At 40.0% G+C, this 27768-nt stretch overlaps 1 protein-coding gene across 1 annotated transcript; it reads right to left on the minus strand.

Annotated features, from left to right (window-relative positions):
• Positions 1–2630: 2630 nt before the first annotated feature.
• Positions 2631–26930, minus strand: LOC121962008. Its single transcript, XM_042512172.1, is given in 34 exon segments — positions 2631–3319; positions 3609–3730; positions 3836–3952; positions 4355–4636; positions 4859–4984; positions 5581–5689; positions 5769–9047; positions 9589–10138; positions 10772–10795; positions 10961–11055; positions 11592–11732; positions 11824–11862; positions 12500–12634; positions 13143–13267; positions 13270–13309; positions 13783–13817; positions 13910–14011; positions 14103–14235; positions 14328–14459; positions 15415–15453; positions 15791–15922; positions 16613–16780; positions 17335–17369; positions 17458–17562; positions 18564–19228; positions 19472–19506; positions 19633–19731; positions 20103–20237; positions 20338–20534; positions 20694–21142; positions 21315–21464; positions 21825–21863; positions 22032–22093; positions 23326–26930. Coding segments are annotated over 34 exon segments (10065 nt in total). The 5' UTR covers positions 25420–26930; the 3' UTR covers positions 2631–3244.
• Between the last annotated feature and the right edge of the window lie 838 nt (positions 26931–27768).

Consider the following 27768-nt stretch of genomic DNA (forward strand, 5'->3'; position numbering starts at 1 on the left):
AACGTCTGGAAAGTTTGACACGTATGACATGAATTAGTTAATCTCAAGATGAGTAAATTAATATCCTATTTGTTCATTTTGCACAAAACCATCTCTACATAATACTCAGAAGCTATAAAAAAAAAAATAAAAAACAAAAAAAAATTAAAAATAAATAAAAAAAACAAAAAAAAAAAAAAAAAAAAAATAAAAAAATATAAAACATAAAAAAAAAAAAAAAAAAAAAAAAAAAAAAAAAAAAAATTTTCGGGCCCTGCCTGTATTTAAGTAAGTAAAAAAAAAAAACTTTATTTAAAAAAAAACAAACCCAAACCTCACTTACGGTTCTGATGGTCATTGTATTTTCCTCTTTGAAGACCTAGAAAGTTTGACATGTATGACATGAATGAGTTAATCTCAAGACGAGTAAATTAATATCCTATTTGTTCATTTTGCACAAAACCATCTCTACATAATACTCACCAGCAACTCCGGTCAGAGCCACCATGGCACAGAGGAGCAGAGTCACCAGTCCGCATCTTCACGCTTAAATGTGATTATGGTAAAATGATCTGTATAAAGAAACACAGACATGTTAGTGATATTTCTAAGATGTAGACTTGATGATAAGAGACAACGCAGAAAAAAATAAAGAGGATGAATCAAACCTTCTGCAGGATTATCTTCTGTCTTGTCAGCGTCAGCCTGGAGCTTCAGTGTGTGAAGGTGCTGAACAAGAGAAACACCAGCTCTTATACACAGTGAATTTGTTTTGAATAAATAACTTAGCCTACTCCACCTCAGCATGGGGTTGGCTATCAAAATCTATTGCCATATCCAAAGGCTTATTAGTTTTAATGCATGACATGTCACCACGTCCCTCTCTGTAAGCATTCTGTTCCTGCAGACCAGGATCTGTCCTGTCAGAAAACAAAGGAGCGTGAAAATGTTTCACTTGATAACCTGAAACAAGATAAAGCAACAGATGAGAAGCTGAAACAGATCATATGATAATGGTCATCTCATCATTTTAGGTTACAGGTGTTTCATGCCGATTCGTGCTGGAAGGGTACCTGCCCCTGTGTGTCCCTGTGTGACATTTTACTTCATTATTTCTTGAGTTACGGTCAAAAACATGTTTTATGAGGTTACTGTGTCCTTGACCTTTTCACCAAATTGGTCCAAGTGAACGTTTGTGTCAAATTTGAGAAAGCTCTGTCAGGGCCATCTACTGATATCACATTCACAAGAGTGTGACAGATGCAAGGACACAAAAGGTGGATTTCCATTCACTCTCAAATTGCACAAATTGAAATGAATAAATATAACAATAACAATAACCATAACCATAACCATAACAATAACAATAACAATAACAATAACAATAACAATAACATAACAATAACAATAACAATAACAATAACAATAACAATAATAATAATAATAACATGTAATGGAGACAAGATTTGAGAAAACTCCCATTTATCTAAAAAATACAAATACTCACGAGGTGGCATTTTAGACAATGCGAAAAAGCCACATTTCAAAACATTGAAAAACATTTATGCATTATAATAATATTATTGTACTGAAGCTGCTGCCAGGTGTGGGTGTGGCCGATGGGTAAATACAGGCGGGAAAACAACTGCCGTGGCTGTTATCTTTATGGTAGACGTTCATGGCGCCCTGTCTGGAAATTTGACTGAACTGGATACAAAGCAAACAAATGAAAAAGCAAAGTGTCAATAGAAATGTCAGGTAATATTATTCAGCAGTAACATACACCACAGTGTCTGCTGTACTGTCATCATTATTATGTTACTATTTTACACATTCATGAGACAAGCAAAGGGAGCAAATAATGAAACAATGAACTGATGATATCTATTAAAAAAATAAGGATTTATGCTTCAGTTTATCATTTACACCACTCATACATTAACCCTTTAAAACCTGGATGGACATCATTTTCTTATGTTGTGTTCAGATGCCTTTCATATGCATTTGAACCATTGAAACCACAGCAAATAGATCACACTGGAAAAAGGCAATGGGCAACTTGGCAAGATGTGCAAATTGCAAGAAATTAGTAAAAGGTGGTGAGAAAAATGACATAAAAAAGAAGACAGAGAGAGAGAGAGAAATTTATATATATATAATCCAAAACTGGGTGTGTATAATTATTGTGGTGGTGTATTTAAAGTTGTGATATCTGTTAAAAAAAAAAAAAAAAAAAACAACCTCATGCTGCTATCCCAGCAGGAAAAGCAGAAAAGTCATGGTCTGAAAAACAAGACAAAACAAACTAAGACAGACCTTTTAGTGTCACTAGCTCAGCAAGAAAAGCGGCAATGTCTCAGTTTTCGTCATCTCAGTAAAAAGAAACTGCTTTTCGGGCTGCTTTCCCAGGAAAAGCAGAAAACACGGAAAAAAGGCAATGAGGAACTTGGTGAGACATGTTCCACAAATTGCAAAAAAATAGTAGATTTATAAACTTATTTTAACATAGCTATGTAAAAATGTCTAATGAGAACAAAAAATCTTATCTTAATACTTTCAATATGTAATTTTTGGAAATAACAGCCACAGTAATAAAATCAATCTCAATGTTTACACCTGTTCACCCTGATAAAAAGTAATGACTCGGTTTTGTTTGTGCTCATTTAATTTCCTTATTCAAGAAATGGCGCCCACAGAGACACAACCTACAATGGCATTTCACACCATTTTCAGATACATTTTCAAAAGCAGAGAAAAACAAAAACACCCCACGACATGATCTTTCACATTTTTATATATTTTGACAGTTACATAAATTTTACAAGAAAAAAACATTCTCCAAATCTAGAAAGAATAAGACACTGTCTTCTTACTGTCATCGAAATACTGAATGATACTCCTTTTGCTTTCTAATGTTTATCAAACAGAAAAAGACACCGAGACGTCTGATTTAACAGTGAAAGCCGTGAACACTTACTGACTGTTACATCTTGTGCAAGATCAAATTAGAATCAAATTATCTAGACTTTATTTATTCAATTTTAAACAACCACAGCTGTACCGTTGGAGGGAGTTAGAATCCCAAAGGGGCAATACAAGCTAAGCTATTACGGTATAATTTACATATTTATATGAAAAATTGTGCCACACAGGAATTATTTACAACAAACATGACTTAATATACACACTGATTTGTGGACTAAGCCCCTCTACAGTGGTTTTGCACATTTTTTTGAGCAGATAAAATCAGTAGTTGGAGTCCGGATCAATCAGAAACGGAACCTTGAGAACTTTTTGTGGTACTTCGTGATGTTTTCTGTTTAAGCTTCTGGTAATATTTCTGGAAAAAAAGGAAGAACACAAACAGTGTGAGACCAAGTTTGTATTTCAGTATGTTTACTTCTGAATTCGGGATGTAGGCACAGAATGAGGACGTGAAAATATATTTAAAAATCAAATTTTCACCAATATTGAATCAATTCGATGCTTTAAAGGTGCAAAATCAGGCTAGAAAAAACACATTTGCGCAGATTTAACATGACTTCCGGTAGAAACCACACCAACACCTGAAAAACAGATCAAGATAATTTTTGAATAAATACAGATAAAGACGCCTGTGCTGGTCTAACCTGCAGGTTTTCGTAATGTTCCCGGCTGCTGCAGTGGAGGTCCTTGGCGATGCTCTCGTGCGGGCAGAAAACAGAGCAGACACTACAGAAATACCCTAATTTGGGAACCATAAACTCCTGACCTGAAGAGGGACACAGTGACAGTGAAACGGGGGAAAGTGTGACAAAAACATCTGCATCTCGAGTCGTTTTTATAAAAAGTTCGACTGTGTGTGTCTGTGTCTCACCAAGAGGGTTGTTGGGTTTGAATGGCGGCAATTTGACGTCAGAAGCGACAGAAGGAGACTGAGAACGAGATCGCTTTGCTTCAGGTCCGGCAGGCTCTTTCCTGCGTTTACTCACACCTAAAAAAGAGATGTGATGTTTTCTTAAAGCAAACTGCAAAGTGTGACGACTTATTACTTACTTGATTGTCAGAAATTTCATTTTTATTCTGCAAAAATACTGATAATTGCAGCAAGGACTGGGTATCGTTTTAAAAATGAGTACTTCATTTGATGCCCATCATGTGAAGTACAGTCATATTTTTCAAATTTTGGTGGCATCCTGGCACACACTGAACTGGAGAGAAGTTTTTATACTATTTTGTACTGGGTTATTTTGGTAGATATGCTAAAGGTGTTTGGCAAAATTGGTCAATATTCACTCGTTCCAATTCAAATGTGGAAATTGTTAACTAAAACTTACGAAATCTCTCCATCAGTGTAGAAATGGCCTTAATCCATTATTCTTTCAGCTCTCAGTACCTTTGGTTTCTGCCGTGCTCCACCCTTCCTCCATATGTCCTTCTGGTGTCTGGTTCTCAGAGTTTTCCGGCTCTTTCCCAGTGGAGGCGGCATTGATGTTGGTTTGGCTCGCTGCTGCCTCCTCCATCTCTGTCTTCTGGATCTCCAGCTGGTTGTGTCTTGACAACTTGGACGAATCTTTGTCCAGTGACAAGGAGACATCGAGTGAAGCGCCAGGTTGTTCATTTTCTTCGTCTCCCTCGTTTTTTGCAGCGGCTGTTTTTCCTCTGACAGATTTTCTCACTGTGGTTAAAGACAATTAATTGGTTTGGCAAGAAAATGAAAGGGAAACTTCAAAAAAAACATTCTTAAAAAAAAAAATTCAAGTTTTGGAGCTCCGTCATTGGAAAGAGTGAAGCTAAAGATTGCTGTTTGTGTCCAAAATTTACATTTTCTATGTAAAAGAGATAAGTTTTGAGGTAATGAAGTGTATAAAAGATACAGCTGTAAGTGTTTGTGTGTTACCAGGGGTCTGTCTGGCTGTCCTCTTAGCTCGTCCTCTTGTCCTGGTTTTTACAGCTTCCATTTCCTCCTCCTCTTCCACCTCCCCTACTTTGTCGACCGTCACAAAGTTTATACTTCCATCTGAAACTAGACAAAAAATACCCAAAGTATTAACCCCTCTTGTTAGTTTTAAGGCCCTATCTTAGACCCAACACAAAGTGGTTCATAGTGCAGTACAACTGTCTTTGCTAGTTTCAGACCAACACAGCTTAATCCCACAGGAAGCTCCGATCTGTGCGACCATCGGCACGTAGGTCTGAAAATGAACTACGGTCACGGCAAAGTAGGTGCATTGCTATTTTTAAGGCAGCAGACCCAAAAAAATCTGGTGTGAACACAAGTAAAGACATAGGCAGATGTCAACGCCAATGCCCAGAACTGCAGTTCATCGACTGGCCACTTGAGGCGGACTCCAAAAAAAGAGTAAATACCCATAGGCCCCATGTTAAAATGTCCAAGTTCACAGAAGAAATACACACATTTTCAGCCTGCTCCTACCTCTCATCCAAATATGGTCACTTCTGGCTTCAAAAAAACCAAGATGGCAGGAGCTGAAATGCCCTACTCATGGCTTCAAAGCAGCAGTCCAAAATACCAGTAGGTCCCGATACTGTAACTTTGTCTATTATCTAAAGAGTCTAGTGCAGATGAATTGTGATTTGTATTGAAATAACAACACATACCTGTGTCGTCATCACGTTTGCGTTTGGCAGATCTTGATGTTCTCTCAGTTTGCTCTTCATCTGGCTTCTCTTCCTCATCATCGATAGCTTCATCTAAAGCCACCAAAGTCTAAAACAGACACAAGAGATCATCTGTATTATTTGTTTCATAGCGCTTTACCAAAATTTCCCCTTCGGTAGTTAGGTACCTCTGGATTAAAGAAGACTGATTCGTCCTTCTGGCTGGGTGGACAGGTCTCAACAGTGCTTTGCTCCGTCTTCCCAGCCTCCTCTTCTTCTTTGAACTCATCTAAAGTAACAAGTTCCTGCAGTTCGCCCTCTGTGATCTCGCTATCCCACTCTCGGCTCTCGGGTGCCCTATCCTCCGCCGCCTCATCTGCTCCCACCTCATCTAGAGTCACCAGCTCCTTAACATCTAGCTCCACTGTCTTCTCCTTTTCCCTCCTTGTCCCTCTCCCGCCTTCTCCTCCACTGCTGCTGCTCCGGATACTTTGCTCCCTGTCCTCGGACATCCTTGATTCTTGCACTTTGACAAAAGGCTTCTCTTTTTCGGCTGCCTGTTGCTTCCTCAGTTCTTCCTCTTGGGCCTTGTCCACCTTGCTCACTTTGTAAAGCATCTCTGGAGCGCTCGCTGTGTCGTCTTTTTCCGTTGATTTTTGCCTCTTTTCCCTTTCAGGTGTGGCAGTGTCACTCTGGGCCTTGGCTGTTGATTTTTTCTCTTTCTTAATGTCTGATTTAGGTGTTGTTGGATTATACTCTATAGCAGATGCTTCTGCTTTAGATGTATCATCATTTGCTTTCTCTAAATCATCAACTGTCTGGCACAGGGTCTGTTCCTTGAGGTCCACTTTTTCGGATGCTTCCACACCTGTGGTGCCACGTGTTGGTGTGTGTACTTTTTCAGTCGATACCTCTTCTTTCGTAGGGGTTTCATCTTCAGTCTTGTCCTCTGCAGCAGTTAGCTCTTCTTGAGCTTGATCATCTTCCAGGGAATCTATGATCTGATACTCTTCCTCCTCCTCCTCCTCCTCCTCGTGTTTGGTTAATTCTACAACAGATGTTCTGTCATTTGCTTGCTGGTCATTGCTTTTTGAAATTTTCTCTTTTGAATGTGCTGTGGAGGGCTGATCATCACTGATCTCATCCTCCACAGAATCAAGAATCTGATAAATCTCCTCTTCATCGCTGACTTTTTCAGACTCGTCACCCTCCTTGAAAGTTGTGCTGCCTTCTTTTGTTGATTTAACATCTTTCTTTGGTCTTCCTCTATGTGCTTTTCTTCTTACAGTAGGCCGATCGTCCATAACAACCTCTCTCTCCACAGAGGCAATATCCTCCTCGCTTATCTCACTTGTATTGTCAGTCTTCTTTGATGAAGTGCTCTTCTTTGGAGAGGTTTTCTCCTCTTTCTTTGATGTCTTTTCCTGGTTTCGTTCCTGTGATTCTCTGGCAGGAGTGTGCCTCCTCCTTGTTGGTGTGTCCACTTTTTGGGTTTTCTCAGCTGAAGCATCTTTTTCAGGTGTTCGTTCCCTTTTTCTTCTGGTAGATCTTCTTGTAATGATGAGTTCGTCACTGGCAGTTTCGCCCTCCACAGAGTCTAAAATCTTGTATGTAACCTCCTCTGGTTTTTCAGGCACTTCTGTGAGATTCAGTGTTACTTTATCTTCTTTCTTTCCTCTTGCACTCCTTCTTCTACCAGACATTTCTGTGCTGGCAGCATCTGGAACCGGTTTGTCTTCAATATAATCAACTATTTCATACACCATCTCCTCAGTGACCTCTTTGTCTTTTTCAGAATCTCCTGTGGTAGTGTCCATTTTTGTCCGTGTCTCACATTGTTTGACTGTCCTGTCCTGTTTCTTTGGTGCTGTGGTTGTGCGGCCTCTCCTCTTTGAAAGACTATCATCTTTTGTAGTCATCGCCTCACCTCTCATGTTTCTTTTTCCACCGTCGGTCTCTGACTCTGTCTTTGTAGTTGTTGGCTGATCTTTCACAGAGTTAATTATTGGACATGTGTCTTCCTTTATGTCCTCTTTAGATATCTGGTCACTGGATTTTTTGAGGTTTTGACTGACATCTTCTGTTTCTGTCTGATCATCAATTGAATCCAATATTTTAAAGGTTTCTTGATCAGGGGCATCACTGGCATTGTCTTTTAAAGTATCTTTGTTGTCAGGGTCTTGATGAAGCTGGTCTTCCCGTTGGATTCGGCTTTCAGGATTTTCCACATCTTTGGAGGCTGAAAGCATTTCACCTTTGACCTCTTCCTCTTTTATCCTCTTACCATCTCCCTTGTGCACCGGTTCTTGCGTACAATCTGTAGCTACAATATTTGTCTCTTGATTTTTACCTTCCCAATCAGATTTGTCACCTGCCGAAATTATATCTTTCTTTGACAGTTTCTTTTCTGTTGAGCCATCATCTTGGACCAGATGACTGTCCCCTTGACCTGTGGCTGCTTGGTGTAAAACTTGGACTGACCTATCCATTTTCTTTTCACTGGACTCATCTTGGCGGTTGTCAACACTGTCTAAGACCTGAAAGATTTCCTCATGCAAAGTCTGGCCTTCTTTGGGTCCACTTAGCTGCGCTTCAGAGCTGCTGTCTTGGACCACATCATCCATTTGTTGATCTGTTTGATCATCAAGTGAATCGAGAATTTGATATTTTTTGCTGTTGTCCTCCTTAACCTCTGTAGGTTTGTCATCCACGTTCCCTTCCTCTTTGCATTTCTTCTGGTCTTTTGTGTTGATGGCATTAGCATCAATCGCTGGACTCTTGGCTTGGCTTAACTCGAACCCATGGTCCTGCAGAGGCGGATGCATCTCTGATGATGTTTCTTTTTGTGTCTCTGACTCAACAGTTTTTGCATTAAGGCCATCCGCTGACACTTTTTGGTCAGACTTTGTCACTGCACTCTCCGAACATGTCTCCATTGATGCCTTAACACTTGATGCTGATGTTATCTTTTCTGTTACGCACGCAGCTGAGGATGAGCGGGTACTACGACCGGAGGATGAGGTATTAGAGGCTTTGGCTGGAGGTCTTGTCTTGCTGATTAGTGTTTTCTGACTAGGGGAAGAACAGGTTTCAGAGGATTGTGGAGGGGAGGGTTTTGTTGGGGATTTGCTGAGCTCAGATGAGTCCTTGGACTGTTTTGGTGGAACAGAGCTGGAAGAGTTTGCACCTTTTGTCGAACTGGATGAGGGGGATGAGGAAGAGCTCTTGGATTCTTTTACAGATCTCGTTGAGATCCGTTTGCCAGTCGTCAATGCACCAGAGCTCTGCCTCCCTCTTCTGGCTCTAGAGGACTGCTTGGATGAGGAGGATGATTGGTGTTCAGGGCTTTTGTCTCCCACTTCATCACTAACTTCGTCAACAGTCACAAAGTCATCCATGTTGAAATCTTTCTCATCAAAGACACCAGCGTCTGAAGAAACAGTGTTATCTTTAACATCATCCGGATCCTGGGTCAAGAACAAAGAAGAAATCAGTCACTGAAACAATGAATCACATAGCTTATTAATCAGTTGGATAAATGAGCAAACTATTCATTTATTTCATAAGATTGGGGATTAAAGGTTAATGAAAGACACAAAGCAGGACATGGGGGATTATGAGAATAAAAAACAGCTGTTTACCACTCTTTGTGGTGTGTCTTCAGCTGCTGAAGTTCTTGGGCTTCTGTTGCTTTTGCCAGAGCCACATATTTATAAAACAGGTGGAGGAGTAACGACATCGATATCCAAAAATATCAATGTCCTTTCAAATGACCATGGAAAATTTCAAAAATTTTGGTAGAAAAATCACAGTTTTGTTCAAAATCATTGTTTTTGTTTGTTAATCTATAAAAAAGTCTATGGTGGCTTTAGAGACTTAAGGTAATGCTTTTCTGGTTTGGTCTAAGATTTTCTGGCACTTAAAAGCTCGACTTTACATTTAGGCTCCGAACAAATATGTCACTGCCAAAGTTAAATGTTGAGTTTAAGATTTAAAGTCAGGCCTCACCTCCTTGTCCTCACTCTGGGACCTGCTCCCCTGGGTGAGGCTGTAGTTGTGAACTGTTGCTGCAAAGTTTTCTTCTGGCGTAGTTACCGTGGCTGAGGGGGCAGAACTGGAAGCGGTTGGGACTGTGTTTGCATTGCTGACTACAGAGGTAGAAGTCACATCAGCAGTCGAGATCAAAGTTGCTGCTGAGCCCTCTTTCACCTTAACTTCTGCTTTCTCTATATCTTTATTTGCCTGACGGGCAACAGTGGAGTCCATGGTGATCTCAGTTCCTGGTTTTTCATTGTCGTCCTTCATTGCTTTGTCAATGAAGGACGAAGGACTTGCAACAGTAGCACTTGGTCCTGCTGTGATGGACTTGGACATGGTGGATCCACCAGGGCCACTGGTTTGCAGAGCAGGCTTTGACTCATTATCCGATAGTTCAGAAGGAGGAGGCTGAGTTTCACCTCTGACAGCCGGGGGTTTGGGTCTGTAATAGATGGTGTTTGGTCCAAAGACGACTGTGATCTCACTGGAATCTTGTAGATGCTGTTTAAAGCTCTTCAAACTAAAATGACAAACAAAAGGTTTGATTGTTCTCTCAAAATAGCCACATATAGTTATTTGATAATTAAATAAGTGCAATAAATTGATTAATCGTTCTGTCTATAAAATGTCAGAAATAGTGAACTGAAAGTGACGTAGGCGTGTTATGCAAGCGCTAATGGAAAGACAAGCCCCTTATAAGAGGGAGTGGCCATGTATGAGGGATTTCTGGAAGGTGATAGTCCACGATTTTACAGAGGATTGTGAATTCAAAACTTCCGGATGATCCGCTCAACTTCTGAAGGGTTAAGTGATGCAATAACAGCTCTTGTAGCTCCTGCTGCATCATGGAGCCAGTTCCTACTGACAAGCACATAGCTACAGCATCAAGTGACCTACAGAAGCCAAAAAAGTGCTTCCATTGCATTTTTGCGAAATACTGCTTTTTCAAATCCCCTGAAACACCACCAATGTGAGCGTAAACACGTTTTTCAATGATTGGGAGTTTTTTTGATATTGACGTGTTTCCATTAAGAATATTTTATATTTGCAATTTGAGAGTAAATGGAAACCTGCCTATTATCATTGCTTTGGCAACTAAAGCATTTTTTCTCTTTTTTGACCAGATAAGAATCTATTACAGGGATATACTCACGGCTCCAAACGTTTAACTTTGCTCCTGCAGAGAGAAAAAGGAGTTTCAGTTTAGGTTTGAGGGTGGTGGATTAAGATATAGAAAATCATTAACACATACAGGGAAAAAGATTGTGTAGGAAACTGCATAAGTAAAAAACTAATTTAACCCCATTTCATACCCCTAAATTTTGAAAGGACACAATCATACCAAGCTGCGCCCTTTTTAAAAGAGTCCGGTGAGAAAGTGTTGTAATTCTCCACCACCTTGGTTACGCCGCTGGAGTCGGCCATCTCGATGCATATCTGCAACAAAAAACAGGAGGAGGGAGAAATGATGAAAATGATGAAACGAAAGCAACAAAGAGATAACAGCAAGGAGCCAAAATAATAGATTGTATGAGAAGTTACAGTACTTGAAGGTCAAACTGTAACAAGTTAATTTAACACTTTGGGATCTACAGTGACGTCACCTTTCTTGTTGCTATTTTAAATTAAAAAAAAAAAGATACATTTCTACGGATAATTATATTAATTATTTTAATTTTTAAAGCATCTTTCCAAGTCTTGTTTCCCTTTTAACTTTTTTCTTTTTTTAACAAATTTTTGGGAAATTTTCTGTTTTGACTAATTTTTTGCTAATTTCTTCGTCCATTGCTTATTGCCTTCTTCCCATGTTATTGAAAGAAGTCAAGCCAATTTCCTCAGGGTTACAAAGGATTAACCATGACATAAAATCCAACCACAGCTTGAAGCAAGAGCTTCCTCGCCACAGCAGCGAGCATTAGTAACAGCATTTGCCACAAATCTAAAGTTTTGCACATGTGTAATAAAAAGCGTACCCTGTTGGCGAGCGGCAGAAAGCTAACAAAGGTCGTGATGGAGGCCACCATTTCTATGACCACCCTGATGACGTCCAGCGACGTCTCAGAAATCACCACACACAGCAACCGCTCCTCCAGAGACTCTGGCTCTGGATCTCCCTAAAGAGCCAAAAACAGTTGCTGTTAGCGACCAGAAATCCAAACATTTTTTCATCTGACAAAAGATTTACAGAAGTGATTCATGACTTACAGCGTTGCTCAGCTTCATCAGAGTTTTGTACATCATCTCCTGCAAAAAGAAGTCACAGATTGTCATAGGAAACACATTTTAAATTATATCTGCATTTTAAGAAAATGTATTTTGGATTGCCCAAATTGTCTGCATACATCATCACAACATCTGCTATTATTTCTTTCTAAATGTTTTCAGAAGATAGGAATCATTCATGGTAAAAAAGATTATTGAACCGATGAAAACACCAACAGAAATTTCCTTCTCAATCTACATCCCACTGGATAAAATCTTCTACAAATTGTGATTTACTGAGGCACATTTCCTTATCGTAAAAATGTCAGTCAAATCATGTAAATCTTTAAAAACATTTATTTATTCTTCTTTTTTAATATTTGTTTGTCTCTTATACATGCATGTTAAATTATTATTATCATTACAACACTAATAATAATAATAAAATCAGTATTATCTTTAATCCCTCGTGCCATGGGGTAGAGGGTGATTGTGGAGGGTAGGCTTGAGTAGGTGAGGGAAAGTGGGCACAAATGTACAATGAACTGTCATCTGTCTTTTTCTGAAAAATCAAATAAAATGCCAAAAAAAGAAAGAAGGAAATTTCCATCTCCTTCTGACAGATGATCTTTCTGTCCCATCCTGACAGTATTGTGTGGTGTTTTTCTGTGGTGTTTACCTCACTGCATTCGGGTTTCATGTCTTCCAAGACAAAGTGAACACTGAGGAGGCAGCCTTCGACAGAAACTGGATTTGTGATGTGATCTCGGACAAAATCGCAGCATTTCGCCCAATCAGAGAAAAACACGAAGGCCTAGAGTGAAAGAGAAGAAAGATAGGAACGAAAAACTGTTTATTTCAAACTACGCCGCTTCAAAAAACTGCTTAAAAATAATAATGCCGTAAAATAATTATATAATTATAATTATTAATATGTTTTTTTGATATTTTCCCAAAGCTTCTCTAAAAATATTTTCCCACATCTACTAATTTCTAGCAATTTGCAGAACAGCTCTTGCCAAGTTGCTCATTGCTTTTTGTCTCATGTTTTCGAAAGAAAGAAAACAAATTTGCTCAGAGCAACTTAGAAGAAATAACCCAAAATTAGCTTTTTTTTTTAAGCACATGAAAATTATCTGAAAATTAACTAAAGAATAAATAAACCCAACGACAAAAACAAAACAGAAAAACTCCCAAGGAAATAACCAGAGAAAACACTTAAAAATCATAACAATTCTGTAAAATAAAAAGTTTAAATATATAATTCTGATAACTATGAATGTAGTTTTGTCACTGTAACAGTCTGCAGTGTCAGCTCGTACCCTCCTCTGCAGCGGTAACACCACCACGTTGTAGTACAGGGACTCAAAGCTCTGTTCGGGGAAATACTGCCACACCAGCCTGGCCACGTCCTCGTGCTTGTAGTGTCCGAATCCCGGCAAACCGTCAACATGACTGTGGAAAACGTGGAACCACGGTCGCCGGCCTTCTAGAAAACACAACATTTAAACTGAACGTCCAAAGTTAAATTCATGTGTTAATGTTGTTCAGTTTTATCGTACGTGTTGATGTTGGATCACACTGGAAATTTACGCGAGAAAAAACAAAATAAATCAGAATGTATCGTGAGAATAAATGTCATCGAGGAGTGGCTGATGTGTGGCACTACACAAGTATTTTGGTTTTCAACTGAAAAGAAAAAGTGGTTTGGGAGTCGAGTTACTCTTTAAGAACGGGAATCCGCCAATAGCAAATCAGACCCAATACTTAAATACGAACACAGTGAAAATCGTAGCCTTCTTAATTTGGGACACCTGGTTCTAAAATACAGTTGATAATATAATTTTGATATTTTAAACTTTGTTTTAAAAATGACTAAAAAATCTACCTTCGATAAGCTGAAATTGTTGATATGATATAAATGACAGGAATGATGGAAAAGTAGAACTGAAATGGGTTTACCTCAATGTCGTCCAGATCTCTGACTGTCAGGTAATCTTGAGGTCAAATGTGAACAAAGAAAAACACAGTTATTGTACTGATAATAACAACATTTGTCACAATAATAATAAAAGACAGTCTCTCTTACCTGGGATGTTGAACCAAGGATCGCCTGTAGGGAAAAGGAAGGGACGAGTTCTCATCGTGACCCAAAATGGTCCGATGCTGGCCCGTGGAAAGCGACTCTCAACTGCCGAAATGATAATTTAGGTTAATTTTTTAATGTGAAACTATTTTTTCAAACTGACAGAAAAATCAAAAAAGTTAGAGCAGAAACTTACGTGGTGACTCAGAAGCTTCTAGTTTGTTCAGTACATTCAGCCTGTGAACTTCGTGGCCAGGGCCTTGTTTCAGGAGACTGTACCAGACTCCGAATTGATCAGCATCCCGAATAGATTCAAATTCTATAAACACCTGGAACACACAAGCACGTCCATGACAGGTACGACTATCAACAAGTGTTTTTTCAGGACACTTAAAAAGTACTTGTATGTGTGTGTTTGTACCTTGTTGAGGAGAGGCAGGTAGTTCTTCACGGGTTCTTGGGTGATTTTTCTCAAAGACTCTCTGAGCTCCTCGGCTTCGCTCCATGAAATGTTCTTGACGAAGACTGTTTTCGATCCATCGTCGACCACAGGCTGCAACAAGAGCAGGAAGTGAACATCCAAACCAAAACGTTTACAAGAGGACGCGCAACTGCTGTGCAGTGTTGCAACACGTGACGATTAAGAAAGACCAAAACATGTTAATTCAAGTTTCCTCGACAGCTGGCTTTGTTTGGGGGCCCCCTTTGCAAAAAGACAGGAGGCCAGGGGCCAGTTGCAGCAGCAATGTATATGTTTCTAGGATTTTAGTAGATTTCTAGGATTTTAGGACGTTTCTAAGAATTTAGGACATTTCTCATGCTTTAGGATGTTTCTAGAAGTTTCGGACGTTTCTAGGATTTCAGGACATTTCTTGGATTTTACAACATTTTAATCAAATTTTAGAACATTTCTACAATTTTAGGGTGTTTGTAGGCTTTTAGGACATTTCTCTGACTTAAGGATGTTTCTAGGATTTTAGGACATTCCTTAGATTTTAGCACATTTGTCAGACTTGAGGACATTTTTTAGGATTGTAGGTCATTTCAATGATTTTAGGACATGTCTAGGAACTGAAGATGTTTCTAGGATTTCAGGACATCAGGGGCTCAGCTAAGACCTCTGTTGGGGGTGTGGGGAATCCTGTGCTGACACTTTTTTTGATCAACAAGCTCTATTTTGATGCAGTTTTATGCACTCTGGCACCTTATGTTTTACATCCTCACTGTTTTACATCACTGTTGATAGTTTAGCGGACTGTACTGTAAAATACGGCCGTGACCTTGAGCGCACTATTGCTCTAGCAACTCATTCAGCAGCTGCATGCCGCTCTTATCATTAGGAAAGTATGCAAGCTTGTCTTGACGCTTATTAGCAAACACGGTACAGTGTGTATCACAGATGCAGTATAGATGGTATTTTCACTTCATTTTGTGATGTGTCTTTATAGACTGTCATTGATTTAAAGCAGTTTGTATATGAAAAGGAATTAAATGAGTCTGTTACTTACAAAATGTATCAGCTTCATCAGCGACTTGTAAAACCCAAGCTGAAAGAGAAACATAAAAAAGCAGTGTTAATTAAATACTAATACATCTTAACAATACACCACACTTACTTAATACCAGCACACACGAGAGTAATTGTGTCTTTGTGAACATATCACTATAAATGGATTGTCTCTGGGCTATTATTATTTCTTCTTGCAGCAGAAACGCCACATTTAGTCATGGGAATGAGGACATACAATCTGGTCAGTTTTAACCAATCTATTCTTTTAAATAAATATCAATCTTTTTGTTTGAAAAGTTCTCTTTTTTGGGGTCTTGAATATATTAACATATATAAAAATCAGTCCGTAAAAACAGTGTAGAGTACTTGCTTACCGGTGTCATTGTAATGCCGTTGGCTACTGCGTGGCAACGGGGTTTAGATGTTTTAAAAGTGATGCCCTTCCTTCTGTTAAAAGCTTTTAATGTTTTGGGAACATCCTCCACTTTCTGCATCAAGATGAAGGCCTGAGAGGAAAACCGGAAACAAAAATGCATTAGTACTTCTATTTACTTGTTACAAGTACTTTTTCAACAGAATGTCAAATCTTTTAATGTGGTGAAAATCAGGAGTTTCGTATGGGCACCAATAGTTTACGCATTACAAAAAGAATGCAAAAAAAATTCATGACAAATGATCTGGGTGTTTAATCCTTCGAAACGTGTAAACTGGCTTAATTTTTTTTATAAACATGGAAGGAAAATGAGCAAGGAAAGACGAAATTACCTAAAAATTTGCAAGAAACAAGTATAATAAAGATTACCTGAAAATTAATATTAGAAAAAGAAAATGAAAGTTAAAAAGGTGCTTCAAATGATAATTCTGTAACATTACTTCAAACATGTAATTATGATAAGTATAAATATAGTTTTTTTTACTAAAAGCTGGGGTAAAAAAATAAAAATAAATAAAAAAATTCAAAGGTTTAAACACTTTTGAAAGGCAGCCAAAAAGCAGCACAAGAAAAGTGAGGTCGCTCCAGGTTTCAAAGAATTTTAAGTTAAGAGTTAGGGGTGAATTCACAAATCAACTTTACAAAATCTGCATATTGCTGACCTGAAAAAAGCACTAAAAACAGAATATTTGTCTCAGAATCTGATCAGAGACTAAAAAGCAACAGCAGAATCACGGATGCAGACTGATCACCGGGTGCCTACCATGCCCGTCTGAGGAACAACATGGATGTTGTCATCTGCATACTGAAACCCAAACGGCACGAGGAGTTTGGCAACGTCGTCCTCTGTGTAGCAGCCGTTTTTGTACTCCGGCAGGTTGGTTATTAACAGCTGCTTCAGGCGATGCTCCTTCTGAGTAAGCGACAGAAACTGAAAGAAGCAGAGAGAAGGACATGATGAGGGTCAGAAACAGCTTAGGTTAGCTTGTAATTAAAGGGCCGGACACACCAAGAACAATAACTATAAAAAGATAGTTTTAAAATCCGTGCCAACTCAAGTGGATGACGGAGTCCACACTAAAACTAGAAACAGCAACAAGAGTGGTGAACAATATCGTTTGGCTCACTCCTAGAGCCAAATCAATGAACAGTTGAAATACTAGCAGCCAATCAGAATCAGTCTTATTTATAAACGTCACATCTGAGACAGATCCTAACGTCTATTTTCGACCACAAAATGTCTTTCTTATTGTTGAAAAAGATGTATGAAGCTGTGGACTATTTTACTGTCTTTTTTTTATTATTCCTGTGAATTTAGTCATCAGTAATCGATTATTTTCCCTGACTGTAGCAGATTCTGACTAGTAGATGGTGGTGTTGAACGTTCATAGAATAAAACCCATCTCCTAGTTTGATTCATATCTTTAGACGAAACACACGCATAAATACTGCAGTACTTTATGTAAATGATGTGAGGAAACCTACTTTTGGCGAAATGCAGGTTTTCATCTTGAGGCATGCTGTGAAAGAGAGATCAAGACCATTTAAAAAAAAAAAGGAGGACAGTAAAATAATAATCACATGGGAACATTTTCTTAGATTACTTACATATTTTGGATTGAAACAAGTGCTTTTCTAACATCTCTCCAATAGTTGGATTGGTAACTGCGCTGGTGTCCTCGGCTGATGTTGCATCCGTTTGTGTCACAGGATCTTCAAAAGATCAAATTTAATGGAGTTGGATGTTAGTCGTTTGAAAGATGATTGTGTCCTCTTCCTAATTTAACATATATCTGTTGGATCCAGACTGACACCAGAATGTTAACTTTTATTCCAGAGAGAGTCAAATTAAAAAGAGCTGAATCTGGCCCCCATAAGGGTGTCAGATGGCCCCCACAACCATTTTTTAAATCACAATAAAAATAAAGTGATTTATTGGGAATTACTGGGAATTGTTTTTGCACTTTAAATACACGTAAGTATTGTCAAAACAGATATTGCTTATCAAAAAATTGCTAAAATCCAAGAAACGTCCTAAAATCAGAGAAATGTCCTGAAATCCATAAAACATCCTAAAATCCAAGAAATGTCCTAAAATCCTAGACCTGTCCTAAAATTGGAGATATGTCCGAATATCCTAGAAAAATCCTAGAAACTTGAATGAGACTGGCCCCTGACCTCTTGTTATTTTGCAAAAGTGGCCCTCAAACAAAGCAAGTCGAGTATCCCTGTTTTATTGACCCACAGCTCAGTTTTTAACCTATTTCAAAAGGAATTTGTAGCAATATCTTCTTAACTAAAAATAATAGACCAGATAAACTTCACAAGTAAGGTATAAGATAAATAGAGGTATAACGTTCTGAGGGATTGAATATGTTGTGTTTTAATAGGCTTGCAAGTATAACCTTATCTAAACACAAAGTTATACAAACTTAAGTCTGAGTATACATTAGTACTACCTCTTTTGCAGCCATTGTAACCAGTGCTCTTGCAGGTCAGACCAATAAACAGGCTGTCAAAGTCATTAAACATGGGCAGATAGACTAACACAAAGTTGGTCATGGATTTGTTTACATAACAAACAGAGTACTGCCAGCCTTATCTATTTAACATTTTCTACTAACACCAAGGGTAACGGTTTATCATACTTGGATATCCAACCATTAAAAAAGGTCTCCAAAAAACCTTTTTGCATCGTTTTTGTCTCCACTCACCTGCCAAGTTTGCCTCCAAAGCAGCTTCGGTCGAGCTTCCTGCAGCCTGTTGCTGGGTGTGTGAAGCCTCCGTCTTGGTCTCTGGTCCTTGTGCAGTGGACTCTGGTTCGGACAGGATGCTTTGTGGTAAAGCTTTGACAGCATTTTCTGTTGGCCCGGTCTCATCCGTACTGTCTGGTGGTCGACTCTCGCTGGATTTGTCTGCTGAGTTTTCTGGTTCAGCCTTTGTAGTTGTCTGTTTTTCCCCTTCGCCCTCAGCACAACTTCCAAAGTCCGTGGGCTCTGCCACTTCAACTTTAATGTCCCCAATCTCCATTGGTTCAGTATCTTTGGGGTCATTTGCTTTTCTAAGTTCTGCTTTAAGCTGAGCTTCAGCAACCTCGGTTTCCTTCAGCTTGGAGTCTTTTACATCAGACTGATTTTCTGAAACCGTGGACTTGTCTCCTGTTGATGTTTCTTGCTTTCCAACAACTCCTTTCGGATCCTTTTCTGTTTTTACCATTTCTGTAGTCTGCTTGGTTGAGACATTTTTTGCTTCGATGGTAGTTGACGGGCCTTTAACTGAGCCTTTGGCTGCACTTTCCTGATCAGTAAGTTTATCTTTTGTATCCTTTTTGGCTCCAGTCGTGGTTTGAGGTGAGGAGACACTGGATGAGGAAGGTTTTCTGACAAAAGAGTAACTATGGTTAAGCAGGAGAAAATTGCAAAATGGGTAATCAATGCTTTTATATGTTCTTCTTCACTGTAAGATAGTACCGTCCTTCTCAGACTGATAACCTTAGCTGGAACAAGCTTTATTCCACATAAATTCCCCCCAAATCCAAACTTTTTGCCCCACTGAGGGCACAAATTTAGGCAGCTACCTAACTTACTGGCAAAAACAACATCATCTGTGTAAAACATCTTACCTGTGAGGTGTCTTTTGCTCCCTGGGAGATGTTTCCTGTAAAACAAATTTAGATTTATGTTATATTAATCTAGTAACTGACTGTATGGCCATGCTACAGAAGACAAATGTTAATATGCACATTTTCCAAGGTCATATATATAAAGATAAAAACTGAAATACCTTATCTCTGGCAACAATGACTGGCGTTCCTTTCATAACGATGCTCTTCAAGCTCTTCAGCTTCTTTGCGTCTTCCTCTTTCTCGAAACACACAACTGCCTACATGTGCACACACACAAATACAGAACTGAGCCTTACGACTACCTTTTATTCTATCGCTGTTGGTTTTTTTCTTGTTTTGTTCTTACTTTTTATTTTACGTTATAACATATTTGCTGGCAAGACTGTTTTATTTATATGTAATATCTGTTATAACTGAAAACCCCAATAAAGATATTGTTTTAAAAAACCCAACATATTCCTACTTTTACAACTGATATATTAAATTCCTAAGAAATAAAACACATACTTGTTCAGTTCAAGAAATCCAGGGACTTGTTGCTATAGTGTTACTTAGTCTGGTAAGACTGTTAAAGCTTATGTTAAATCTAGAAAAATGTTAGCAAACTCATCAGGGTCTCAATACATACCTCAAGTCTAGACCGAAACAGTACAACTGATTTGGTTTTTCCGAAGTGCTCCATAGCAGAGATCACATCACTGTGAGCGATATTTCTGTAAATCCCTATTAGTTTCACGATGGTTGGAGCTGAAGATTTACCAGACTGAGCAAAGACAGACAGAAAAAAAACACAAACTTAGAACATATATAGTGTTGGACATCTTTTAAACTAATAAATGAAAACCCTGCACATACACACCAACCTTAATCTTTGTGGAGGAAGTTGCCTCAACCCTCTGCGGGCTGGACTTTACTTTAGAGGGCTTTGGAGTCAAATCCCCCTTTGGTGTAGAGGAGGACGATGGTGAAGACTTGATCTTGGCTAGCTCGGCTATCAAGGCAGGAGCCAGAGTCTTAACCACAGAGTCCAAGTCAGACTCTTCTGATAGAGACTGAACAGCTGGAGGGAAGAAGGAGAGAAAAGTATCAGACAAAACTGCAGAAAAGCCAAACCTGGTCCTCGCACTTTACAATTCATAACTGTGGCATTGGCTTGTACGTAGTGCTTTAATAGATGCAAGTAGATTAATGTCCTTAAAATGTTTGCAATTTCTCAAACCTGGTGTTTCCAATAGTTTCTTAGCCAGGCTCTCTGCACTGCTCAACTTCTTCCGTTGTGGAGATCGTCTCTTATCACTCGTCTTCAACTGCGATCGTCTGTCATCACTGCTACTTGATGGCGATCGTTTCCGATCGCTACTCCTTGAAGACGATCGTCTTTTGTTACTCTTCCGTTGCGGGGATCTTCTCTGATCTCTCCTCTTCGGTGAGGATTTTCTCTCATCACTGCTCCGTGATGGCGATGGTCTCTCGTCACCCCTTCTTTGATAACTCCCCCTTGATGATGATCGTCTCTCACGGCTCCTCCTTGGAGATGATCGTCTTTGGTCTCTCCTCCTTGATGAGGACCGTTTCCTGTCTGATCGCCTCTTAGGGCTCCTTGAATGTGATCGATATCGGGAAGTGGTAGGGCGGTCATACCGTGGGGAACGGGAACGAGACCAGGACCTGGTGAAAATACAGAAAAAGGAAAAGATTTCACATCAAATCACGATTTCTCAAAGGGTGACTGACAAATCAAAATCTGCAGGAATACATTTGGTGATTTCATAATCTAGTGGTGCAAATCAGTTCTGTTCACCTGTGTTATCGCTCATATCAGAATTTATGTTTGACAGACCTGCGAGAGTATCTGGAGCTGTGCGGCGAACGTGAGCAGCTCCTGCTTTTCTCCCTTCTACCCTTTGAGCCATGACGGCGACGAGGGCTGGTTGAGCGGGAACGGGAGGTACTTCCACGCCGTAATTTCTGGTCATCTTTGCCTGCAGCACTGAGGAAAGTACAAGAAAAGCTTGATCAACAACAGGAAATGACAGCTAGTTGTGAACATCCATCATAAAACATCACTCAATGGAAAGATGGTCATCTTGCAATTGCGCTTTATCAACATTTCGAAAATATTGCTTAAACTTTGCGCAAATCTTTAATGGAAACCAGCCTACTGTCTTTCTTTGTGTCAAAATTGAGGACCAAACCATCTTCATTCAAATAATGCAGACATAACCTAGTCGTTTTTTGCCTTTCCATGTTGTAGCCATGCAGCACGACCAGCTAAAATGTGTAGTGTGCATCGACAAATTGTAAAAGATAAAGAAAACCCTACAGTGTCTTCCCAACTAAAGAAATTTACCTGGGCCCAAGCGCTATCCCACCATCCCAGTCTGGGTATCTGTGAAAACAAAACAAAAAAACAATTCAAACTCAGCTATGAAACAGTAAAAAGGCCACCTTTGAGTACAAAAGTTGTGGTTTCGGGCAGTCTTAAAGCAGTTGTATTTGGGTGAAAAATACCACCCGATTATCTTTAGCAGAAAAAGGTGAAAGAAAAGACACTGACTGGGTACGGAGGAATTTGCAGTTCTCAAGGTGAAGGGTGGTGTTCTGATGGGAGATCCAATCCTAGTAGTCAGAACAAACACACAACATTTAGATGATATCAGCCTCAATATCTCAACTTTCAGTTTTGTGATTGTCTGGTAACTTTGATTCAACAGTATAGCACCCTTAAAGAAATAGTTCCCTAGATCCTGCCTTGAGCCCAGGTCACGAACAGAGACACTGGCCAACAATGATATGGAGTTTAAAAGTTGGAATTGTGGATTCAATATTAGCTAAAATGTCACAAGAAATAAATGTAAAAAACAGTATCAAATGAACAAAATTATTCTGGACATAAAATACTAGTTTTGGCAACTCTTGCCTTTACACTTAAAGCTGACTTTTGTCAACTTTAGTTTAAGGGCAACAATTTTTTTAATTATGAAATTTAACAAATACAGGACTGCCAGTAACAAAAAATAAAACAAATAAATAAAAATAAAGCTTTCTTCTTGGGTTCTTCATAATGCGATGTCTGGTTCTGTCTGGTTCTTCTGTCTTGTGCAGTCTCAGAAAGGCCATCTCATCAGCAGAGGTCACCATTGGATGTGGACCAGGACAAAAACACGCATCTGAGACATCTGGAGCAGGCATGAAGATTTGGAGCGGAGGAGGCTGGTGCATCTTTTTTTTAAAAATTAGACAAAAAGAGAAATGTGCCGTCCCAAAGAAAAATAAGGGGAAAAAAATCTTGCCAATTGTGTGAAAGGTGAATTACGATACTGGTAACTTTTAAGGGCCCAAAAACATTTTTTAAGGGAACTTGGCTCCATTATGATATCCAGCATTATAAAAAAACTAATACCTAATATCAGATATGCCATAAAGTAACAAAACACCTAACTGACAGCTCCTACAGTAAGAAAAAGAAACTAATTTTCATCTGTCTAAACAAGACAATAGCCATGTTTCCACTGACATGTCAAGAGAACTGAAATGTTGCATTTTGGTACAAATTTTTAATTTGTAGTCCATCCAAATCAGCTGATTACATTTAACAATCTCTCCCAAAGTTTGCAATCCAACTCTGTTTTTGCAAAATGGTACAAATTTAAAACCTGATGGCAGGCTTCTTAATAGCATTTTGCAGTACTTGCAGACCAACCCAAATATCAAGATTACATAACTTCTTGAAATATGCTTGAAGGCATCGCCGTCAGACTTTTTTCAAAATCAAATCCTTCAACATTTTCGATACTGAAATAAAAAACAATTGCCTAAAGGGAGAAAATAAGAATGCTGACTCCACTCACCTTCATTGCAGTACATTCTCTGTTACACAAAGAACAGCTATGCGGAAAGATTTTCGGCGTGGTCGCTGCATAGTCATGCATCATAACCAACGTGGGCAAAGCCTTGGAGACTGCCGTCTTTGCCGGAGGCTTTCTGCTGGGAGATGTCAGCGTTGGAGGAATGAGATTCATCAGGCTCAGGAGTGGCTGAGGCACAGCTGGGGGAATAACGATGTGCTGAGGACCACCAGGGATAAACACTGAATGATGTGTGGCATCAATGACACTGGGGGGGTGAGAGGCATAGGGAACTGATTTTGCAGTAGAAATAATTGGAGGCCACGCAGCTTGCCCGGTTTGCGATACTGGCTGGTTCTTTGCCTCCTGCTTTGATTGTTGCTGCATCTGCTTTATCAGCTGCTTTGCCTTCTGCTGCACAGGCTGGTTGTGTGCTTGCTGCTTTGACTGCTGCTGCATTTGCTGTATTGGCTGCTTCGCCTTCTGCTGCGCTGTTTGCTGCTTCAACTGTTGCTGCGCTGGTTGCTGCTGTGTCTGCTGCTTTTTCATCTGCTCAGCAACTGTTGGCTCTTGTCCTTGAGTTTTCTTCTGATCCTTAATGCCTTTTTTGTTATTACTATCAAAGAGCACAATGCCAGGTCGGCTGGGATGCCCAACACAATATGAAGTGGAGGGTGGTTGGGATTTTGATGTTAATTGGCGATCTGCCTCTGGTTCTTTCAAAGGAGCAGGTTTGGGGGCTTCAGACTTGAAAACTCTGATGTCTGTGTCTTTCTTTGGAAGACAAAAGGAGCTTGGGATTGTATGGGAAGTCTGGTTCAGCTGGGTCTGCAATCGTTTGGTCTGATCTTTGCTTGGAGGAGCCACAGAATTCAGCCTTGCACTGTACGGAGAGCTGAGACTGGAAACAGAACTCATCTGGTCATACGAAGAGCCAAATGCACTGCTTTTCACCTCTGCTGCATTCTTTTGCAGTGGTTCTCGGTTGTGTCTGCTACTATGAAAAATGTCTGTCTGCAACATACTTCCACTCCCACCGCTGTGGGCTTGACTGGCACTGCTCCTTCCAATGTCATCCCCAAGCTCTCCAGTATATTTGCTAGTATGTCCATAGTCAATCACTTTACTTGGCTGGAAAACAGCAGATGACATTACCTCCTGATGAATCCCTGCCCCTCCAGAACTACTAAAATGGTGACTCTCCATTTCACTCACACTTCTGGTGTGTTGGGGTTTTAGGCAGGGTTCTGACTGGACTGCAGTTGTAGCTCTCTTGGCCTTCTCCATGCGTATTTGCCGCAAGATGAACGGCAGGTTAGTAGGCGTGATCTGGTCTTCAGGAAAAGAGACAAGATGTTCCAAGTCCTCTTTATCAAGCCCAAAGCGCTGAAGGATGTTCGACGCTGATTCAGAGGTGTACTTGGGTCGACCGGACTCTGTAGGGGCCGCAGGTTTGTCGGGCACTGGATAGTCAAAATTACTCAGTCCTGGAATGGCCTGAATGCTATGTTCTCTTTCACTGGATGTATCAAACCTACCATCACCACCACCCACATATTTTGATGAAGCAGATGATGAATAAAATTTAGAGGGGTCATCCGCAGTGGGCACTTTGTAGTTCGATAACCACTCCAGGGAGCTAGGGCTACTTTCAAAGCCTGACTGTCCATATCCTAGAGAGGAAGAGGTAGAGGACATTGGGTAGGAAGCCGTCCCAGTGCCTAAAGGAATAAAGCCATCACTTTGAGCGCTGGTAAAGTGAGTGCCCTGGTCCATGGGCTGATGCATCTGGTCGCCAGGAACTCTCGCCTCTTCTCTGGTAATATGCATGTCTTGAGACCTCTCTTTATTGTCGTCTCTTGCAGCTTTTCTCTGTTCAGATCTGTAATTCAAAGCCTGAGACAGCAGCGACGGGAGCATTCCCCGGGAGTTGGCAGGAGTCTCAGAAGCTCCGGAAGAGCTGACACTTGGCCCAGGTCCAAGGTGAGAAGATGCCCTCCAAGGGTCCATCTCCACCTCTGTACTCGAGAGTCCATACTGCCCCTGGGTGGAGCTTTGGTTCCCAGAGGCATAGGGGTTATACGGGGGATGGGACATGGTGTTTACAATCTTCAGAAGGTTAAGGAGATTGATTGCTTAAGCAGTTGGGATGGAGGGTGTCATGGATGTAAGATGTAACGTGGAGATACGCTTGAAACGGCTGTCAATGTCACGGCTTGGCTGCCAACAGCAAGACATTTGTTAAACTGTGTCAATGCTAGCTGGAATTTCAACTGAGCAAACCACAAGGAGTCAGCTTGCCAGCCAATCAGAAGCGAGCCCCCTGGAGGCCCTCCAAGTAGGGGGCTCGTCAGGGGCCCTGGAGCAGGAGAAGGGGCACAACGCTCCAACAGAAATGCAAAGCTGAAAAATTAGAAAAACAAAGAAAGAGGTTTAACGAATGGGACCGGACTTCAGCTTCTTGGATGGATCCATCATCTGGAAGGTCTTGTCTGGAGTTGTCCAATCAGAGGCTGTCAGGCACACAATCATTCCAGGTCTTCACTAGCAAGAGACAACAGAGGAGGGAGACGTAACAAAGCAAAGATAAAAGGACAAGACAATATCACTGCTGTTATGAGCAAACACCCAGAACAGGCACAAACCTTTTATTTCCTTTTCATGCTCATCTTTGGTGGACACAGTTGAGATTGGCACCAGCAGACAGGCAAAGCACATCGCAAAATATAACATCTCACAACTGCAATTTCAATTTATTGGGTTTCCCACAAATTCGTTTGTCACTGCCCATCACAATAACACCTGTCACCAGGTATTGATGTTTTATTTTTGTAACTGGACAAATCATTAGGAGCGCTACTGGACATTTGCACCTCACTCTCAGAGTGTAGAGCGTACTCTGGGCACAGATGGCGAAGAGGCCCACCGGGTGTGACAGCTCACAGAATGTTCTTTTATAAAACGTTCCCACAATGTCACATGAGATACATGGAATAAAATTTTCAAAGCAACATTCAGAAAATGTTTTTAGGATGTTAATGAGGCCTGAAATAAGATGTGTTTACAAAAACAAAAGACAAAAACCCAAAACAATTTGACGATGTTTGTAGAGAATGTAACTGTAACTTTAAGAAGAACATTGTGGGAACTAAAAGAAAGCTTGCCACGGTAAAATTACTTAAATATGACATTGTAATATTATCAGATTTTAACAACCAAACACTGCTAGTTGGGTCTAGTGCCCATACTGAAAAACCCCCAACTAAAAACCACCTTAAGCTGGTAGCTGGTGTTAGTTTGTTTCAGCTGGTCTTAGATGGTCCTAAACCAGTTCTTGCTGGTATTTGATGGTTTGACATGCTAGTGTGACCAGTCTATCGAGCTGTGCATTTATCCTGATGCATTTGTGCATAAAACACGACAGTAGACTTCACTAATTAATGCATTTTGCTTTTCATACTTCCCCCCCATGAGGCTGTTATTACTCCACACTCAATGACATTGATTTGTTTTCAGTTTTACAGGAACTTCAATGGTTAAACCAGCTAGTGACCATCACCAGCTGATCTGACCTGCTAAACCATCAAAATGTATATGCAAAAACACACATTAAGCTGGTCAAAAAAGCTCGTCAAGCTGTTTTTTTATGCAGGGGTACCAGGTAATACCTGTACACGACCGGAAGCCGGTGAAGTCATGGAAAAGGTAAGTCAAGTTAACAACTTCCACTTCCGTTTTTGCTTTCCTGATGTCTGATTCTCAGCTCAAAACAGACTCAAACGTGTTCCCACAGGAGACAAAAGCCGGAAACACGCCAGGAAATATCCTTATCTCTCTGTGACGATTCGTCCCATGATTTTATGTAGCCTAAATTTAAGACTATCGCGTGCTTCTGCTAGCATCACAGGTAGCCTTCAGCCGGCCCGGTTGTAAACAGACGGGTTTCGGTTGACAAACACCGCGTGCGTCGACTGTCAGCACGCGGTGTTTCTCTTCGTGATTTTATAACGACTTTTTTTGGTGCATACCTTCTGTTATTTGTGTAAATCTTGTGTCTTCGGTGTGCTCAAACTCATACGTAGGTTGCTAGCACGCAAGTTGCTAGCACACAGGAAGTCCGATGACAATCAGAACGGACTTCCGGTTTGGGTGCCAAGCCTTCAGAGTAAAAGCCCAAACATTAGAGGGCGATCAGAGCACTCAACCAATCTCTGGTTTAGTTTTCTGGTCCCAGGGCTCATATTTTTATATACTTGCTTATCAAGAATCCAAGTTTGTTTTTCAACATATTCACAACACAACATCATTTTGGAAAATGCAACATTTCGCCAAACACATTTTACAAAACGAAACATTTCACAAAAGTTGACAATTAGTTCACACATTTTCAAAAATGTTTTTTTTAGTTTTCAAAAATGTTTTGATTTGTAATTTTTTTAAAAGTAT

Source organism: Plectropomus leopardus, chromosome 23, assembly GCF_008729295.1.
Source record: "Plectropomus leopardus isolate mb chromosome 23, YSFRI_Pleo_2.0, whole genome shotgun sequence".
Taxonomy (NCBI): Eukaryota; Metazoa; Chordata; class Actinopteri; order Perciformes; family Serranidae; genus Plectropomus; species Plectropomus leopardus.